The sequence below is a fragment of the Zootoca vivipara genome, chromosome 7 (assembly GCF_965207765.1).
Source record: "Zootoca vivipara chromosome 7, rZooViv2.hap1.1, whole genome shotgun sequence".
Taxonomy (NCBI): domain Eukaryota; kingdom Metazoa; phylum Chordata; class Lepidosauria; order Squamata; family Lacertidae; genus Zootoca; species Zootoca vivipara.
The window spans coordinates 15,321,390-15,342,462 of NC_142590.1; the positions used below are offsets into that span (position 1 = coordinate 15,321,390).

Below are 21,073 nucleotides of genomic sequence, written 5' to 3' on the forward strand. Positions count from 1 at the left end.
ACACCTTCTGCAAATAAAAATAAAAAGTTATTTTCATGCTATATACTGCACTAAACTGAAATGTTTAAATGCTCCTTTGATTGTCCTTGAATCTTCCCGCCACACTTGCCACCCTCTCCTGCCGCACCCTCTCCTGCCGCGTTAAAGGAAAGGGCCCCGATCCTTGGTGGCTTCCGGAACGTTTCCTAAAGCGACACACACAGAGAGGGGGGGGTGGAGCCCGACGCGGCTTCTTGGGCAAGGAAGTGACCGCGGCTCCTGCCCAGGGGGAGAACCGGGGCTGGATCCGTCCCGCTCATGGCAGCAACATCGCTTGCGCGCTGCTGCAGCAGCAGGGCAATCCTCTGCAAGCCCCCGGGGCAGCGGGGCAAAAGGCCGCTGAGTCACGGCCAGGCGGACGGGGAAGGAAGTCTCCCTGACGGCGGCGGCAGCGGCTGCTCCGCGGCCCAGCGCTCCGGGGAGGCGGGCACCTGCGAGGGCAGGGAAGGGTTAACCGAAGCGGAGAAGAGGGTGGTGGCTCTCCACGAGGAGGCATGCGCGGTGAGTCCGCTTCGCTTTTGCCTCGTCTTGGCGCAGCCGCCTTGGCGCTCCGGGTTTTTGCTGCTGCTGCTCTGCAAACCAGGGCAAGTGCCAGACTTGAGACTTGTCTTTTTCTGTTAGCAAAGGTGTGGTCTTTTTCTGCACTAGGGAAGCTTCGGAACTCGCAAGGGCATCCGTTTAGAAAGACCAGATTGCCACGCTTGCTGCATGCTTTGTGACTTTAGCTACTGTTTGGCCACTACTGTTTGTAATGGCCAGTATAATCCTAAACACATGCCCTCTCATTTCCACCCACCAACACTGATGTTACTTAGCTGTCAAGTTATCCCTTTTTAAAAGAGAAATTCCCTTATGCTGAATAGACTTCCTCACGAGAAAAGGGAAAACTTGACAGCTATATGTTGTAATTAGTTGTTATAGATAAACTAGCTGGCCCTGCCATGCGTTGCTTAGTCTGTTAAATGGGCCCTCAGAGTCCTCCTTCAGACTCCTCCCCCAACCCCCCCCTGTGGCTCATCCCTGTGATTGGCCTCCCCCTGTCCCATCCATGACCTTTCCCACCCTCTCCTCCCCCACCCACCCCCACCCAGGGGAGCCCCCACCTCTATTCGGACTAGTCTGCAAACCTATTCAGTCGGCTGGGCAATGCTGGGCCTTGTTGCTGCAAAAGGCCTGTTTTCAGTTGGTTGGCATGGAATTTTGTGATTCACTGATTGCAGCCAATGGAGACGCTGCTTCTCTGGTCTATTTCCCAGCATGCACTTTCATCTGAGTGGGGAGATTTTGAACACGGGGTTTTGGGGTTTTTTACATTGCATGGGTGTGACATCTGTCTTTGAAAACGGTCTGGGGACACTCGTGCAGTCACATTTGACTTTGTGTCAAAATTTGAACGCAATCGGTCAAGCGGTTTTGTAGAACATAGGAGGCGGAGGAACATACCCAGTTTACATTTATAGATAGATAGATAGATAGATAGATAGATAGATAGATAGATAGATAGATAGAACCTGCATGGAGAGAGGCAGTATACCATGCCACACTCCGGAAAACAAAGAACACAAGAGGCCTGTTGCTTTTCACACCCTGCTTGCAAATGCTGAGACACCTGGCTGACTTCTGTTTGAAAGAGAATGCTAGGCTTGTCAGCCCTGGGTCTGATTCACCAAGGAAACCTGTATGTTTTTAACTAGGGTGGGTGGTAGGGATGTGTAATGGTTGCAGAATTTGGCTTGTTTAAGAGGAACTCTGCTTTCTTTAACATAAGATTCTAGATCTTATTGTTATAACAGAAGATGGGCTAGCTGCATGTGTGTAGTCGCAGAAGCCAGAAATGTGACTAACTAAGGTTTGGAGGGCCATGGGTGGGTGAGCCTGCAATCATTCCATACCACTTTTCACAATGAGCAGAGGCAGAATAAATCATATGAAATAAACAGCCATGCACAAATATACTTGATCTGCATAATTTATGCAGGTCACACCATTCAGCTTCGTGTGCAAAATTTGGGTTACATAGCAAATGACTATAGTCTCAGTTATGAACAGAGGAATAATTTTAGGGCAAGGATGCTCTCCTTGGAATATGAGCTGGGGAAATTCACATTCTGAGCTCATTCTTCATCACTACCTGAAATACACCCAACACTTCCCTGTGTCGACACATTGCAGAGTAAATAAAAAATAAAAATGGTGCACAAACTGCACCAAGTTTGTCTACCATCACAGACCTTCTCACTGGGGTACCCCAGAGTCCCCCACTGCAGAGGTGGAAAACAACTCATCTGCAGAACATTACTATTCTCTGAGCCCAGAGAGCTGTGACTTTGCTTAACACCTCTCCGCTGAGGCACAAATTCCTTCGCATCCATTTACAATTGGCAATGCTGCGTCCAAGCTAGAAAGGCATCTGCCACTTGGACAAAAATTATGGTAGCTGGCTTTCCTTTTACCGTTCTGAATTGCCTTGAAAAGCAGGCAAATGCACAGGGCTGGCTCAAGACGGTTAGTTGCTCCAAGCGAGATTCCTGTTCGCCATCCCATCTTACACTAAAACACTGCTGTATGCAAATCATCGTGAAACGAAGGGATTTCAGAATTTTGCAGAGGGCAGATGAATGTTGCCAACCGTCTTACAAACATGTGCGAAGCCATCTTCCAAAAGTGAAGCGGAATGTCCTGGCTCTACACAAACTCGCTCACGCACACCCTGCAATGTTTCCTTTGTCTCTACCTCTCCTCACATCCCTCCTCCTCTCCGTCACTATCTTGGAGTATACTGGGAGTCTCTGGAGTGATGCCATGGGCTGCACCTGCTGTTGTTTTTTAGGGCTCTTCCAGGCAACCTGCCTATTGAGCACTCATCCTGATTTGTTTGCAGGGAGAATAGATGCCAGTGCACTTCACCATTCCTCTCTTTATCACAAAAGGTCTGAACTTTTGGCAGAAGCAAGTTTGTTACACAAGACCTCCCCATTCGGCTATAATTGCACAACCTGAATTTGCCCGTATGTGACTAGAACCCCACCGCAAAATGGTGACAGTCTGGAAGCGCCCTAAAAGTTGCCTGTCGGGCTGGCCATGCAGACTCAGAAAAAGAATAAAGCTGGAAGAATGGGTAGGGTGAAGTGTGGCATAAATAAACAAAGAAACATCTAACTGCACTAAAGGCGGCATCCCATTGTTCTCCTGGCTTGCTTGGCTTCCCCCACAACCCCTACTCCAATAACAATGGGTGTTCCATGTGCATTTGTCAAGTGGGAATCACAGGGGAACAAGAAGTAAGGTCTGCTGCTCTCTCTCTGTGTGTGTTTTAAATAGGCTGGGAAGCATAACTACATAGATCCAGTCACTGGATACCTAGTGTTCACCAAAGTGGCCCATTTGCAGAGAGGACACTGCTGTGGTACTTCCTGCAGACACGTGAGTATTAAACCTTGTTGCCTCCTATCAGTTTCCCATGAGGAAGGTGCTCCATCAACAAATCAGTCAGTTTTAAAATGAATTTAAGTGGTAAATGGCACACCTGTTCTCTTAAAAAGGATACATATGAAAGCCTCTCTGGGGAAGGCAGTTGAATTGCCAGGGATGGAAATAAGTTGCAGTTGTTTTTGTCCCCTCAAAAAAATGTACATATTGTTTGTATATATGATCCTGCACATGTTCGCTCAGTTAATTCAGTGGAATTAACTTCCTCATAAACCAGTGTGGCTAAGAAGGGTGTTTTATCCGTTTCTGCTGGTGTCAAGAAACGAACCTGAACACGTTCTAGGCAGCCAGCGATTAGGTTTGCAAACACAGCTAACCTTGACGACGACCTCCAAATTCCTACAGATGCTTCTGGAGAGATGTGCTTGGGTGAACAGAAATAGCTAGGGTGAACCGATCGGGCATAATGTAGATTTAAGATGTAGCCATGCTCTTTGTATAGCCTCTGCTCCTTATGACCTTGGTTTTTGAGTTGCTGTTAAAAATGTTTTTTTTTTACAGAAGACAAATAAAATAAGAGATCTAATCAGTTTAAGTGCCAGCGAGTGCCTTGTATACTTTACTAAGTAGCATCAATTCCCTTTTTCAGCCATTATTTTTTAAAAAAATATTCTTGAACACACTAGCAAGTTTATTGCTTCCACATTTGACAGTAACAGATCATAATAACTTGGTTTGAATCCCCCCACTATAACCTTGAACCCACCACCTGGGTGTAATGCCCACTAAAATCAATAGGCCCCACCCCAAGTAAAACATTCAGCACTGGGATATGTAAAACATTTTCAGAGGGGGCATTTATCATCCCGACGGTCCTTCTCAAACTGTTTATTACTGCTTTAACTTTTCCATGTGAATTTCATTATAGCAAATGTCAAGAGCTCCTTCCAGACTCTTACCCAGAAATGTTGTTCTGGAAAGGAGGGGTAACAACAGAGTAGCTTATGGGATGTCATAAGTCAATGGCTCCACTCTCCCTGCACCCACATTTCACAATCCTCAGCACACTGGTTTTTCATTAATTATTTTTTTGTTGCCCGCGCAGTCAATACAAATCCTCTTGAACAGAGTTCAAACAATAAAATACAAAAAATATTAAAACATTTAAATCCATTCATTTATCCACACTGGGCTGTCATCTCGTTAAGGAAATCTTAATTACCTCCATATGAGTTATTTATTTTAAAATAAATTATTTGATATACAGTACATTTATTTTCTTCATATTAAAAAAATCATATTGAAAAAGACCATATTGAGTGAAAAGGAGGGGGAAGCGCATCTTCCAGTTTCAATGTCAACTAATCAATTTTAGCACATTGTCAAAATGTCCATTGACGCTTGCTTCTCAGTTCTATATCTGTTCCAATATTGGATAAATAGTGTCCAATTCCTTTGAAATGTGTCTTCTGAGTTACTTCTTCCCTCTCATTTTATTCATCACCATCTTATTCCAAATTTTCCGCTTCCATAATTTGAGAGATGGCAGATGGGATGTTCTATAGGTTACTGCTAATAATTAATCAGTTAAGCTTACACATTAATAAATCAATATTTCTGCAGAGAAAGGGCTACCTTCCAGCAGAGTATAGATGGAAGAGTTGTGATAGGCCCCATTGTGGAAGAGGCATTCTCTTCTGTGTGAGGAAAGGAGAAAGCTATGTTATAAAATGATGCAGACCACTGAGGTTTGTTTAAGTCGGGGATGGCTAACTTGTATCCTGATGATTGGCTGGATAGAAGTTGGGGTCCAACATCTGCAGAGTCACAGGTTTCCCACCCCAGGTTTAAGCACTTGTCTACAAAATATTTTAACTTTTAATATTAAATAATTTTCAATATTTTAACTTTCACCATTGAGGCTCCTGCAGAATTCACCAGAAGCATCTTTTTAATCCCTGAAAAGGGTTGCAATGAATTAATGTGACTGGTGAACCCTCTAAGCATTGCAGCTCTACACCTGGTGGATTGCAGAGGAATAAAAAGCAACTGGCATCCTGTCCAACTATAGATCAGTACTGCAAAGCAACCAACATTGGCCCAAGCAATTATAGTGCACAGTTCATTGACACAAAAAAAAAAAAACAGTTCAGTGCATCTACCATAATTTAACGTTGACTGTTTATATGGTATTTTGTATTGTGGTTTTAATTTTGTTTTTGTGCTGTAATTTTATTGTTAGCAACCCTGGACTCTCAGAAGAGGAAGGGTGAGGTATAACGTTGTTGTTGTTGTTGTTGTTAACTGTTCAGAAGAGAGAAAGTGAAGAGCCTCCTGACTCTTCACAAGCAGCCTTTTTCCTGTCTTATTTAGTCATCTGAAAGTGATTAAATACCTCGCTGCATCTGTAGTATATAGGACTTGAATCACCCTCTTCACATTGCTCTCCAAAACACTCTGAATTGTGAGTTTTAATGCTGCAGTCCTGTGCACGTTTCCCTGGGAGTAAGCCTCATTGAACACAGTTGGATTTATTGCCAAATTTCAAGTAGGATCTGGCTACAAAAGATTCTGGCTTTCACTTTGTGTTTGGTGACTAGAGAAATCTATTCCCGTCTCCCCATCTTATGTGAGGTTTCAGGAAGTGACTTCAATGAGATCTCTTTTCTTCCACTGTGGTAAATATACAGGATTGCATGAAGAGTGGGGGGGAGTAGTGGTTGTCTCAGAAACTGTACAATGAGTAGGGACATATCTAGCAAGGAGGTTTCTTGGATAATAATTAGGACCATTTGTTTGGGGAGAGGGCAAGGAAAGGGGGGGTGCATGGCTCAGTTCCTCCTCCTCTCCTCTTGCTCGCTCTCTTTTCAAGTCCCGAGGCCACAAATGATTTATAGGACATCATTAATTTTGTCTTTAAGTATGGGCAATGTTTAGGCCTCATCAAGAATGACTTATTCCATCTCTCTCTCTCTTTCTCCAGTGTCCATATGGTCAGATGAATGTTAAAGATCCTTCCAAAAAGAAGCGGTTCAATTCCTTTTTCTACGCTTGACGATCGAAGCCTTTTGCATCATACCATGAAGTTGAGCGGGAGTCAGCCATCACTCCCACTTCTTCCTTCTTTTCTGCCCCCTACAGCTTCCATATTTTGCATAATGCCATTCCTTTGACCTCTGCTGTTCTGCATCCTGAATATTTTCCAATTGCAATAAAATAAAAACCCCATGTGTGCTCCAGTGGCGCTGAGCCATTGACAAGGCTTTCCCTTTCTCTGGTGTTATAAGTGGCTGGCTGGGAAGAGATGGTTGCTTTGCCTTCCAGAGTTATCAGGCTGGAGAGGAGAAACCAGCCACTCTCAGGCTAGCTTTGTTTAGCTTGGTGGTGCTGAGCTACTCTTTGAGAAACATTTAAAGGTGACTTTAAAAGACAGATTCTCTTCTGGCACAAGGCTGAAAGGAAGTCTCCAAACTGATCCATAACACAATCATTGGATTGACATCTTTGTCCTGAATGTTTTTACTATATTTGCTCTGCAAATGTGTGTTCGTTTGGCTGCAAGCTCAACAAGATATTCTTAAGCAACTGCAGACTTGGCTTGTTCGGACGTGTAAGCGGTGGAAGCTGGTGCCCATTAGGACTTGTAGGGCAGAAGCAGGGGGGAGGCCACCAGCAGGGGGAGCCAGAGCCAATGATAGGCAGAGTCATTCTGGTTTTGTTCTCATTCTTCTCCCTGCTGTGTTAAGAGGGGGAGACTGAGACTAAGGAGGAGGAGCTAACAGTCAGTGTCACCCCATAGACTGGTTGTAAGCAAAGTAGTAAGCAGGTGGAGGCAGGCTGAGGGCAGACAGAGCTTGGTGAGACACTGCGCTTGCACTAATAGACCACCTCCCCTGCATGTATGTATCACCTGATTTTGTTACACCAGATTATTCTACACTTGATGAGCGGCAGCTGGATGTGACGCAGTTGGGAAAAATTGCCGACAAGGTGAGAAAGAGGTGGTGCCTTCTCCCATATGAAAGTCCTCAGCAGATCTTGCATCTTCCAAGAGAGAAAGAGAGAGCACACCTAGGTGACCCAACCATTCCTGGCTGGCCACTGAATGTATGAACTCTACTGAAAAGCATCTTGTCTGAAGTGATAGGAAAGTTCTGCCTGTCAAGTTGGATCACTGCCTGATCATTTGCACATGCATGGGCAGGGCAGGGAACTATTTTGCTCCTTGAGGGGCAAGTTCCCTCAGGGGAAAGCAGTCCTGGGGCCAGCAAGCAGAGGCTAAACATACTGACACACACTGGACACAACACACACACACATGTTAGGGTAAACGAATTTGTGTACCAAGGGAAAGAGAGAAGGTTTAATTTGCAAAACGGACAGGAAGACTGTAAAGGAGTGGGTTTGGCATTTACCTCCACTTGCAAACTTTGCTAAGAAAAAAAGATTCCCCCCTCCCCCTTCTCAGCTATGTTGAGAGGAACCACAGCAAGCTTGAAAAACAGGAAGACTCTGCAGGTTTCCTCTCTGCATGCTGAGAAAAGGTTTCTCCTTTCTCAGTGCACAGGGAGGATGCCAGGTGAACTGGTACTGCAGAAAGAGAGTGACCTTTGCCAGTCTAGCCAGCCCTCTCAGCAGCGGCACTTCCTCTCACCTGCAAGTGGCAGTGACTGCCACAATTACCACAACCATCAACAACTTAAAGTACGCTGCTTCCACAAACCCACAGATCGCAACTCCCTGCTTCATGCACTCTCATTCCATCCACCTCACCTACTCAAAAACCTCCCATACGGACAATTTCTATGACTTAAGAGAAACTCTTCATCCTACCAAGATTATAACAATTCTGGGAGGACAAGGACCACCTCCCTAATTCGACGTGGATATTCACAGAAAACATTATCTGAAGCATTACAAAGAGTGGATAAGATAAATAGACAGGATCTATTCAAATTACGCACGAATAAAGAAAATACGAACCGCATCACATCCACTCTACAGATTACACCTCGCACAGCTTCAATTAAAGCCATTGTTTATAAACACTGGCATTTACTTGCTAACATCCCTGGATGTGAAAAACCACCTCTTTTTGGACTTAGAAGAACACAGTCCTTTAAAGACCTTCTGGTGAAATCTGATATGTTGCCCAAAACATTACCTAGAGAGGATTTTCCTTCGGGCCACTTCAGATGCGGAGGATGCAATGTATGCAAATATTCTCTACAGGTGAGGGAGTTTTCCGATGCCTTATCTAAGTTCAAGTTTACTTTAAGACATTTCAGTAAGTGTAACACTAAAAATTGCATATATGCATGGATTTGTCCATGCCAAAAAATGTACATTGGCTAATGTTCCAGACCCATAAAACTTAGAATTAGCGAACACCGCTCCAGGATTCAAAATCAGATCATGGAGGCAGCATTGGTTGAACACTACACCCAACACAAACACACAGAGGATGATTTTTTATTCTTCATAATATGGAAACTACCTCCAGCTCAGGGCCGTCTCGAGCCAGTCGGGCGCCGTGGCGCAGAGATTGCTCCAGCGCCCCCGCCCTGGTGGACGGGCGCAGTGCACAGCACGGCTTCGTCGCACAGCGCCCTCCTGCCGGCCCAGCGCCCTGCGCCACCGAGACTACCCCTAGAGCCGGGCCTGAGCCCACTTTCACCAGAAGAACAACGACAGACTTCTCCTTCAACAAGAATTCAAGTTCATAAATCTTTTTAACACGTTACATCCATGGGGGTTGAATAACAGTTTTGATTTTACAGCATTCTTATAATCAATATTGTGTTCTTATACAGCCTGTATTTAAATCATGCCACTGCAACTTTAAATTGTTGCAGCCATAGTCAGCATCTGCAAATGTAGTACTGTTCCTTTAATTAGATAGTAGACCACACCTAGTTTTCTATTTAAATACTGCAAACAGATTGAGTAAGTTAGAAAAACATGAAAGGTACGCTTTGACCTTGAAACTATGAAACTAGAGGTAAGCATTCTTTGTTTGTTATAAGTCTATATATAATTTTCTATATATCTCCTATGTAAAGATGACAAAAGATGTGCTGTCTCTCTCTGTTGGAATTTTCTGTATATAATTGTGTATATATAAAGAAGACAGAATGTAATACAATACCCTAAGACACATTTTTAATGTAAGACTCTTTGTCATTCCAGCTGATGAAGAATAAATCGAAACAGGGCCTTGACCTGGATTTCTAAAAACTGGATTGCTACTGGAATTTGTATTATTCTCAACTTAAAACTTTCTAAAAATTAATCCACTACCTGGCCAGAGCTCTTGGAATTTTTTCATTTGATTTTCACAATTACCACAAAAGGCATGTAACAGTTAGTTGGTGAGGGCAAGTGGAACCGATGCAGAGGAAGAAAGTGTGTGGCCCATGCAGTGTGGGGGTGGGGAGCAGAGTGACAGACATGGCTGGCCAGATTTAGGCCACAGACACCCCATCCCTGCGCTTTTGATGCTGCAGTGATGAACACACACACACAAGCCAGTCTTCAGTTGACGTTCTTGGATTTAAGCCCAAGCCGTTCCACTGTTGAGACCTGTCTTAATGTTTCAGTCAATCAGCTCAACCGCCTCAGGATTGGGATGCCTGGCTGGAAATGTTCAACACACACTTGTGTGGCTTGGACGCTTCATGGAAGTCAGTAAGGCTGTCTTCCAAATCACTCTTCTCATGAGCAGGATGTATGTTGCAACATGGGTGGTGTCAGAGCGGGAGCAGGGTGCAAGCGCCTCCACTACAAACTAGGAGTTCATTTCCACCCATCCACTTATTATTATTATTATTATTATTATTATTATTATTATTATTATTGTATTATTATTAGTTTGCTAGACTTTGGTCATTAACAAATACTTTTTTATTTCAGAGAGCTTAACATCATCATCATCATCATCATATCCCACCCATCTGTCTCAGTTGCCCCAGCCACTCTGGGCAGAATACAACACACATCTACAAATATACTTTTCCCCCTTTCTGTGTACCCCCATATTTTTTTTCCTAGTGCTGCCACTGTGAAATGTGGCTTCAATAAATTATGGATCCAATTGCCAGTATCTCTTATAGACCTTGGAAAAGACCATGGATGATGAATATACAAACCAGGATTTTATTTTAAAAAAAGTTGAGACCTATAATTTCTAACACACATAAAAATAAAAATAAACTCCAACAGTTGTACACACCTTCCCTCCTTATTCAAGGAAAAGTGAGACAATAGTTCATCGTGAGCTGCTGTTGCACCCAAAATGGAAGGGATGGTTACTGCTTCCACCTTCCTGAAAAAATGTCCATCTTTCTGACTTATTTTTTATTTGATTATGGCTGCAATCAAACTCACACATGCCATACAAAGCAGGGCACATTTTGCAATATCAAACTTCTTGCCTCCACAACTCAAGAGGGAAGAGGCTGGGAGGGGGGGGTGTGACCTTTGATGCATTTTAGCTTTTGTTGTGCTTATTTGTTTGATCAACAAACATAGCAGAATCAGGTGAAACCCTGCAGTGGTAGAATGGACAGTGGCACTTCAGGATAGGGCGGGCAGCGGTGTCCCACTTGCACGCTCCCCCACTTGCACAACAACCTCCCTACAGCTAACATCATGCCCTTCCTAATTACAGAGCATATCTACTTCCCTTCCTGCAAGTAGGAAATAGTTAAATTGCTGCAACATTCAAAAAATGTGACATTCCCATTATTAAATAAGTCTATTCTGCCATCTCTCTACATATGTATCCCATTGAAAATGCAGAGGGAGGCTTTGGGGGAAATAAGGCCACCCAGTGAGCTTCACTGGCTACAGGGGATGTGATCCCTGATTTCCCAGGTTCTAGTCCAGCACTCTTCCCACAGCAGCACACAGGGTCTCAGATGAACTACAACTCCCAGCTGCCCTTGCAGCAATCAGAGATTGTCAGGGATGATAGGAACAACTGGCAGGCCACAGATTCTCCTCCTCTGGTTTAGAATCTTCGTAGGTAGAGGATGGGACGCTTAATCTCAGGCTTGCGGGTTCAAGCCCCATGTTGAGCAAAAGATTCCTGCATTGCAGGGGGATGGACTAGATGACCCTCATGGTCCGTTCCAGCTCTATGATCCTATGAATACCAGTCACTGTGATTCACAGGTGGCGTGGGGGGAAGAGTGCTGTTGTGCTCAGGTCCTGCTTGTGTGTTTCCCACCGACATTTGGCTGGCCACTGTGAGAACGGGATGCTGGACTACATGGGGTCTGTAACATACCTTGCTCAGTTCCCCATGGAACTGAACGCCAGGGGGCGCGCTTCCGAGGTTTTCAAATTTATTTTCATTTTTAGTCGTGTTTAGGTTGGAGGTGCATCCGAGAAGCGTGCGCCATTGCAGCCTGCGGGAGCTACCTCTCGGTAAGGCGGTGTCATCCTCAGCACTTTTCTCTCCAGAGAAAACTTTCGTTCTTATTGCATCCCTACCCGCCCCTTTCCTCCAGGGAGCTCAAGGTGGTTACATAGCTCACACTCTACTTCCGCATGACCCTCACCATCACTCGGTTGGGTAGGTCAGGCTAAGAGCTGGTGACTGGCTCAAGGTCATCCCCTGAACTTCACGGCCACTTGCGGATTTGAACTCCGCGCTCTAGTCCAGCGCTCTAACCACTGCGCAACACTGGCTCTCTTTGAGCAACACCACCAGAAGCAAGTCACTGCATTCAGTGAAGATTTTTGATGGGTTAATAGATACTTAAAATGCACTGCTTATTCATGATCCAGCTTAGTATAAGAAGAAGAAGAGTTTGGATTTGATATCCCGCTTTATCACTACCGGAAGGAGTCTCAAAGGGGCTACCATTCTCCTTTCCCTTCCTCCTCCACAACAAACACTCTGTGAGGTGAGTGGGGCTGAGAGTCTTCAGAGAAATGTGACTAGCCCAAGGTCACCCAGCAGCTGCATGTGGAGGAGCGGAGATGCGAACCCAGTTCACCAGATTACGAGTCCACCACTCAACCACTACACCACACTGGCTCTCTCTCTACGTATAACAGCAGCAACGTCTCTCCCTCCCGGATTCCAGCCCAGGAAATCTCCCTTCCTTGGTTATCTTCACAGCTGAAGGATGGATCCCCTGCACGAGTCTTACTGAGATCACTTCCTCAGCTTCCAGGGACAAACAAGGAGGAGCAGTCCATTATTGAGCCCTGTCGCAGCAGGTGGCTTTGGCGGCAGGCCGCGTTTCCTGTCTCCCTTCTGGGCAATTAATTAAAACGGGGAAGCTCTTTTTAAGGAAAAGAAGAAGAAATACCGTATACAGAGAAAGCCTTTTAAGAGTGTTTACTCAGAAGTAAGTGAAGTGTGTATACTGTATAGGATTGCAGCAGACTTCAGTTACCTTTATTTTAATAGGAAATCCCAGCCTGTGCTAAATTCTTCCGATGATGATGGCGATGCCGTCATCTGACTGGATTGTCCCAGCCATTCTGGGCGGCTCCCAACAAAAAATAGTAAAAGCACAATACAACACAACGCACTAAAAACTTCCCTGAACTGGGTGCCTTCAGATGAAGGGAAAAGATGAGCTTTGGATCGGAGCCTTGCTCGCGCTGCATCTGTTCCCATGGAGAACAACTTCTCTTGCTCGGCCTCTCCGCAAGCCCAGGGCGCTATGAGCGGCGTTTGACATCTAGGAAAAGAAGTGGCTTGCCCAAGGCTGCCTTGGAAATCGGTGTCATTTTTAAAGAAGGAAATGCGCCGCGCGTGTATTGCAAGAAGCAACTCCGAAGAGTTAAAGTGACCTGACTGTGTTTCCCTAAGCACTTTTATGGGTGGTTCGATAACAACGAGCATTTCGCCATACCTAATGGATCTGTATCCACTGGTTTAAACCATTCTTCCTACCGTCTGGCAGGACGTTAAAGAGCCCCGATCCACACATACAGGTCTCAACGTTTGGAGACTGTTCGCTAAACAAGCGTGTAAACGCTCTCTATGGGAAAGGACGGCGTTTTAGATTGAGCGTAATAATCAGGAAGCTTTTCTGTAGAGTTCGGGACTGGTGCTGCAAGCATCCCTTGCACGTATGAATGTATGCACCTTTGGCTGTGTGGGCACTGCGGTAAGTTTAATGATCGTTCTATCCACCTTTAGGTCAAAGGAAAGACGTTTCTGTGCGGAGGGAGGGTTCGGACTTGCTTTGCGCAAGCAAAGGATCCAGCAAGTTCAGCTCCGCCAGATCACTGCAAAGGGTTCCGTTTCCTGCCTGACCTGGACTGCCATCTTCACATAGAAAATGACACCGTGAGACTAACTTCGGAGCGAACCCCGCTTCAATTTGGCTATGTGGTTGGTAGATGGTTTGCTTAGAAAGCAGAGGGTCCCCCGGCTTTTCTTAGTCCAGGGGGCCACATGGCAATCAATGGTGGCTGGGGCCAGAAGCAACAAGTGGGCGATGGGCGGGGCAAGGAAGGGAAGGGAAGGGATCATTCCCCATTGCAACCGGCCAGAAGTCGGAGTTAGCTCCGTCAACACGGAAAAACATTTCTCCATCACCTGCCCTCCACGCAAAATGCATGATGACAGTTCAAGGAGACTTTAGCGCCAGGCAGAAGCGCCCCAGGAGGATCAAGAGCAGGGTCCGTGAGGGTGCGTGGCATAAGAAGGGCGCTTAGCCTGGGAAGCAGGTTGAGGGCCACATCTACGGTAATGCATTGAAGGGCCGCGTTCTCTCTGGCTCCGAGGTTCCTTTTCTGTAAGCCCCGCAGGAGGCAGTCGCTCCCGTGGATCTGCACATCGCACGGATGCAGCGTAGTCCTGTTGCTGTTTATTCAAAAAGTAAGACCCACTTCCCCAGTAAAGTAAGCACAGAAGGAGCTGTCTTGTAGCTGGGTGGCTGCTACACACACATTTCCCCTTCGTGTCAAAATGAGTTCAAAGGGAACTTTTAGGGAGGGAACGCAAGGTTGCCCAATCCCGCGCAAGCAAGCCCCACCGATGCCCGTGTGGGACTCGATCCTAGGAAACGGTGTGCATGGCCTTCCCAGACACGGAGCCCCTCCAACCTGCTGCAGCAATGAGTCTCCAGACACCCTAAACATCAGCAGATTTAGCTTGGCATCAGGTTTGCAGCCCGTGGCACCCAATTTCTGACGCCGTCCACAGTCGGGAGAGCAGCTCTCTTCGTTTCCCATTATATTCTCCTTGCGCAAAACCATCTGCCAGCCTTTCCTCAAAGAGATGCTTTAAGCTAGACGCAGGGCTTCGATCAGCGTCTGCTGCCCTGGTCACCTGCTCGCTTCCTTGCCTTGCAGGTGGGCAGCTGCGGCCTCTGTCGTAGCTTTGCATAGACTGCGCCCCCGGGCGAGTGAAATGAACGCAACAATTTGCAAGGGTTTGGAACAGTGAGAGAGCCGGCGCACGGAGGTCCTCCTCTCCCTCCCTAACCCCCACATTGCCTGGAGAATGCAAGCGGGGAAGGGCTCTAGGTCAGTGGCAGAGCGTCTGCTTTGTATTAAGAAGGTCCCATGTTCAATTCCCGGCATCTCCAAGTAGCAGGGGCGCCATCTTGCCCTCAGGATTGTGGGTGCCCGCTGCCGCACATGGATGTGCAACATCACACGGACACACCTAGTGCGTGTGATGTCATGCACCTAGTGCTGTGATGTCATGCAGCCAACAGCCAACGAGGCACCCTTGTATGCGGTGAGGGTCTCGGACTTGGAGGCAGAAAGACTCTGCTTCCCCTCCCCAGCCCCACCACCCAGAAAAAAATGCCTCGCTGGCTGGCTGCGAAGGACAGAGCTGAACTGCTTCTCTCCCTGCTGGCTTTTTTCATTGACTTTGTGGGTGCCTGGCCCCCACAATTATATTATTGTGGCTGCCCAAGCACCCACAGCCCTCTGAAATTGGCTCCCATGCTAAGTAGGACTGAGAAACAGACGCCCCAACACAAAACTGGGCCTCTTTGGTGGTGGTAGCGCCGCCGCTGCTCAATCTTTGGAAGCCCTTGCTGCGGAAATTCCACACGTTTACTTTTTTAGACAGCTGCTGAAGCCTCTTTGAGAGCAAGATTTGAATGTTGGCTATTCCGCAGCTTGTAGAGACTGTCCTGCTTTTCACTGAGACAGGACATCTCGTGATGGTGCCGCTGCCCCCCCTTCTAAATAGCTTGTTTTACGGTTCTTCCCAATGCTTCAATTATCGGGGGCGCGTAGCGGGAAGGGCGAGTGGGAAAGGTCGAGGAGCCCCTAATGAAATGCACAAGCCCCGCTCCTCCGTGGCTGTCTTCAATTTTAGCCAAATCATTGCCTTCCCCAAACAGTAGCGGAGGATGGGGTGGGGTGAAAGGGGGCACTACAACAAGTAAGAACGAGTAATCCGAGAACTGGTCTTATCTTGTTAACCTTTAGATTGTGTAGGATTTGTTTAACGTCAGGCGCTTTTGCCTTTTGTATTTTTCTGCATGCTGAAAAGCCTCCCTGCTCTCTTCAAAAACAAAACAGAGCAATGAGGATTCGGCTCATAAGGTTCTGCACTCTTTCTCTCCCGGTTCTTCCTATTCTCTACCTCCCCGCCCCGATTTAACTTTCAGGAACCTCTGACGCCAGAAGAAAACCAGGAGCATCTGGTCATCCCACAAACAGAAGGCCGGGTGGGGTGGGGAAAGAGAGAGAGAGACTCCAAGCGCTATAACCTCCACAGATCCGCTGCAAGGCTCCTCCCCACTACTAAATTTATTATTATTATTATTATTATTATTATTATTATTATTATTATTATTAAAAAGGCCACGTGAGTAACACACTGCATCTATCCTGCCATTAGGCAAGATGAAGTGGCAGACTTAAGGTGGTTCCTTCTGAGGAAGGACCACTTCAGATTGCTGGTGAGGGGGGCGGAATCGGATTTGAGAAGAAATCCGCCCCTCCCCCTTACAAAGGACTCTGCGCGGAGCACATTAGTACACAATGGAGAAGAGGTTAAGGAAGTTTTTTTTTAGGGGGGTTGTGTAAACATCGGAGGCTATGTCCACAATACCGCTCCCGATACACACACCTGAAGTGGTACAGTCCACAATCCAAGCACCTCGTTCTGCCTAATGCGTCGAATTTATCGTGCGTAAAGAGATGGAGCCGAGGGGGGTACCCTACTCTTTTGCTGCTCTGAGGCATATAGGACGGCGCTTAGTAGGGCGGAGGAGATCTCTGCTTGGAGGTTTGCTACTTGTCTTTGGAGCGTAAATTGAGACCTCGAGGGCTACTTGAAGCTCTTATTCAGCAGTAGGTAAAACACTTTTGTGGGGTGATTTTAAAGCCAAACCAACTTAGTTCCCCCAACTAAAGAGGGACCACGCTCGTCTCGCCACATCCCACCTTACCCCCCACCCTTTGGAAAGGTGGCCATATGCCACTCTCTTCTGTGCCTCGGCACAAATACTTTCCCCTCTCTCACACAAACCCATATACTCTCCACTCACTGAAATCGATGGGTCTTAGAAGGGCGGGATCTTGCCCAGTATTTTTGACAACTGGAAAGTTACGGTGGCTCCGTGGCACGATTTATTTAGTGTCTAAAATACAGGATATTTTGTTTTTGTTTTTTGAAAAAGAGAAAAATAAACAAGAATTTTACGTGCTGTGAAGAAGTTTATGCGCTGTCTCACCCACTCGCGTGAGACAGATTTCTTTCCCACCCAACTCTGATTAAATATATTCACGTTTTGTGTTGATGCTTAAAAGCCATTCCTCCCAGATCAGTCGATGAAGGAGCTGATCACAGAGAATTATGAGGTGGAACTGAACTGAGAAAGGTTGCACAAGAGCTAAAAGCAGACGAGAGGAGAGCGACCACGGTTTCTCATTATTGACCAGCGATCAGTTCCGACCCCCCCCCCCCCGATTGTGGGCAGAAACCGCGATTTTTTTTTGTGGTTGGTCGTAAACATGTAACTTTGGGGAATAATTTTTATTCCACTTCTAGTTCCTGTTTTTGACTGAATAGCATCGAAATTCCAAGTAAGGCGTTCTTAGGGTCGGGCTGCAAATAACCAGCTGCAGGAGCAAAGGAGCCCATTCCTAAGGGCCGAGGTCCCTTCGCCTCCCCATAAAATATTTAACACCCCCCCCCAAGTTGATGGGCTTTGCCATTCAAATATTTTATTCACGTTGGCATTCCTGTGGAAGAGGAAGATGTTCTTAGCAAGACAATAGACTGGGAACTTCACCTGCGGAGGCAGCTCGGTTGAAATGTGCGCCATCAACCGAGCAAAACCACTAACCTCATTCATTTCTTGGCGCAAGGGCGGGGGCTTGCGCAGGAGACTTTCCCCCGCGTCGATTGCGTCCTTGTCCGTTTCAACTCTGGGAATAAAGTCTGTGCAGTGATTCTCCCCAAATCTTTACAAGGTGATTTCCAACCCTCTCCTTGTCTCCCCTGTTTCTTTGGCCTCGGTGGATCGCTCTTTCAGGGGCATTGCTGTCATCCTGAGGAAGGAAGGAAAGAGCAGCAAGAGTGAATCCCGTTCCTACAAGCACCTGATTCTTTATTTAATTGAGTTAAGATGGGCCCGTGCTTCTGCAATCCTCCCTGCTTTCCTTAGAATAATCCTGTGTGTTTCAAGTTCCTTTTTAGCTGGCCAAGCCAGGTCTTCTCTCCGCATCCGCGGATCAGATCAGATCACATCAAGTTAACGATAGAGAGAGAGAGAGAGCTATCTTTAATGGGAAGGCATCAGACATCCCGTAGGCTAGCAACAGTGGTCTTTTTTTCTTTTAAAATATGTGTGTGTGTGTGTTTCAATATACACAAACACACAGTGAGCGCACACTTTCAGACAAGAAGAGAAGCGCGCAGGAATCGAGGCTGAGGCGCTCTTGTAAATCAATCCACCTAGACCTCAATCCTGGCAAAGCGAAGGGAGGCTGCATTGTGCGCCAAACAGCGTCTCCCCCCCTCCTTGATGCGTCTATTGGGGAGCGGGGGGTGGGGGTGGGGTGGGGAGGAGACGCTTGGCAGCTCCCTTCATCCCTCGTTTCCAATCACGCTCTTGGCTCCCTCGTTTTTCTTTACCGCAAGGTCTCCCTCACCTGATCATTGATGGAGTGCTAAGCAGGCAGACCTCGCAGCTTTGCGAATACTGGCAGGTAGGGTCCGATTTCATTATTATTATTATTATTTATTTATTTATTTATTTATTTATTATCGCTTTTCATTTGCTGGGAAGGGGAATGTCTATCTATTAGTATTACTACTAGCCGCATTTCTACATGGGATTATAGATTCCCTCAAAAGCAAGGCGCTGTGGTAAGATGCCAGAGGTTAGACATTTGCGCCAGTTCTCCATAGAGGTGCGGTGGAGACTGGGGGGGAGGGGGCGGGAAGAGAGAGAAAGGAAAGAGAAAGAGCGGAACTCTCATTCCCCACCCCCACCCCCAATTAGCTTGTTTATTTTAATTAACGCAGGAATCCTTTGCGAGAAGGACCAACCTCCTACTCTTGGTTACATCACCGCGTCTCTCCCTTCCGTTCCTCCATCCCCAAACCCACCCCCCTTTCTTACTCCTTAAGGAGGAACCACTTTGGGGGGGCCCCAAATAAACACCCCTTTCTAGACCTCTTCAGGTAAGACGCTGCCTTGAACGTTTGCTACAGATCTCAGGGTTGTTGCTGCTAATAATGCTGATGATGGTGATGATGATGGCGATAAAAATAAGAACAATAACTTTTACAACAGCAACCTGCATTTCCTCAGGTGTGTTCTCATTTGAGGCATGGAGACGTGTTTTGAGTGCTTTGTGTGGGTGTGTGGGTGCCTTATCTGGACAGGATCCGGTCGATTGTGGAGCTTGGAAGTCATGTTGGCAGGTTTGGGGGCTGCTTCAAGGGAAGAAGGGGTTTCTTTTGAGCGCGGGGTTTTTGCATCTGGGCTCGCCAGAAATAAAACCAGCCCTCTTTTTGCAATGTGAATTTTTACACGCTCGCCTCGCCTCGCCGGCAAACTGGCTTGAGTCGCAGGCGGGCGAGGTATACAAGTAATGGAGAGCTTCCATTATTAGCTCCAGAAGCCCTTCTCTTAAAACCCCCTTCGCGTTACAGACCCAGCTGCCACCTCCCCCCTTTTTACGGTTCTCTTTCTCTGGCTGGGGGCTGGAGACCTGCAATCCGGCGCCAGGGGCTTTTCTGTCCGCTTCTTAAAAGCTCCTCGTTGCTTTACTCCAAATCATCTTTTTTATTTCTTTCAGTTTAATCTGGTAGGAGAAAACTTTTATTTCTCTTTCTCATCTGAATACGGGCATCCTTGGAAGGTTTCTTTTGCTTCTTGCCTGTTGGCCCCGTCACAAATGAGTAATAGTTTAAAAAGAAAGAAAAAGATGATGGAACCTCAGTAAACAGAATAAAAGTGGTTCTTGAGACAGCCGGAGGAAACAGACAGGGGAAGGAAGGGAAGCCGACGCTTGGTACCTCTGGAACCTGAAATTGGGGAAAAAAAACATCCCTGAAACGGAGTCCTCAATAAAGACTTATAAGAAGGGGAGACTTATCTTGGAGGGACTTTTGCCTTGTTTGCCATTTTTATTCCGTTCCGGCGCTTGATGTGCGTGTGAGATTCAGGAGGCGATTACCAAAATAATTCTGCTCCTTCTGGGCGCTTCCTTTGTTTTTCTAAAATATAGATGTGCTGCGCTCTTCAATACAATGGGCTTGAACCAGACTCACTTAAGCAAGTCCCACTGATGTCAAGGAAAGGATCTGAGCACGTGCTTCGTTGAATCCAAGGAAGCCCTGAACTTTTGGCAGCCTTGTGCTCACTTGGTGCCTGTGAGATGCATCTTCAGTGGAGCTTACTCCCAAGGAAGTGTGCGTAGGCTTGCACCCTTAATCATAATATTAATGGTCCCTTCAGCCTATACATCTATGATTAAGAGTGCAATCCTTTGCCAACTCAGATGAGAGTAAGCCCCACTGAAGACACCCTGGGACCTTTTGCTTTCTCAATGCCATCATCACACTCTGGAGCCAACCTGGAGACAGTTATGTTTCATCGCCAGCCAGCTCTGGAGGCCCCGAACAGGGATTATAACGCTCCAAACATAGTTAGATCTATCGTTAGCTCCCTCTGGCAGAAGAGAAGATCAGGAAGCGGTGTCTTTTGAAGGGCTGGGGGACGTCTAAGATCCAAGATTCCCCTGAAAGGAGGAATCTGTTGGTGACTTTTGGTCCACAGTCACTCACACGATGAAGAATGACTCGCCTTGTCCCTTTACGCGATGATGTGGATAGAATCGGTCACCCTTCTGAGTCTCTCTCTCTCTCTCTCTCTCTCTCTCTCTCTCTCTCTCTCTCTCACACACACACACACACACACACACAGACACAGACACACTTTCAGGTCCCTACTGCTCCATTAAAACGGAGCCAGGCCACTTTCCGTTCAGAGGGAGCCAGTGCGTATAGCAAAATGATTAGCCGTCTCCGCTTTCGGGTTTCCTTATCCTTCCTCTGTCTAATTATTTGTTGGTCAGTTATTAATCCGCACGTGGATACTTTGTCCTAGAGCCAAATACAAGCCCCCTTCACGCTGTAATAGGCTTT

General features: G+C 46.6%; 1 protein-coding gene and 1 long non-coding RNA gene across 2 annotated transcripts in view; one reads left to right on the top strand and one right to left on the bottom strand.

The window, feature by feature from the left end:
- Nucleotides 1–209: 209 nt before the first annotated feature.
- Nucleotides 210–6,728, top strand: C7H1orf53 (chromosome 7 C1orf53 homolog). Its single transcript, XM_035123556.3, has 3 exons — nt 210–540; nt 3,361–3,462; nt 6,452–6,728. Exons 1-3 carry the CDS (start codon nt 298–300, stop codon nt 6,521–6,523), a joined length of 417 nt encoding a protein of 138 aa, XP_034979447.3. The 5' UTR covers nt 210–297; the 3' UTR covers nt 6,524–6,728.
- A 10,294-nt stretch (nt 6,729–17,022) lies between these two features.
- Nucleotides 17,023–21,073, bottom strand: part of LOC148684988 (uncharacterized) — a 106,191-nt gene continuing 102,140 nt past the window's right edge. The window contains exon 7 of the long non-coding RNA XR_015950951.1: nt 17,023–17,964. This is a non-coding gene — a long non-coding RNA (uncharacterized LOC148684988). The remainder of the gene's footprint in view (nt 17,965–21,073) is intronic.

Excerpts from the sequence above, each read along its gene's own strand:
- C7H1orf53 (XM_035123556.3), top strand. The coding sequence starts at position 298 with ATGGCAGCAACATCGCTTGCGCGCTGCTGCAGCAGCAGGGCAATCCTC. Across the intron at positions 541-3,360 it reads TCCACGAGGAGGCATGCGCG|GCTGGGAAGCATAACTACAT; the intron begins GTGAGTCCGCTT and ends TGTTTTAAATAG. Across the intron at positions 3,463-6,451 it reads GTGGTACTTCCTGCAGACAC|TGTCCATATGGTCAGATGAA; the intron begins GTGAGTATTAAA and ends CTCTTTCTCCAG.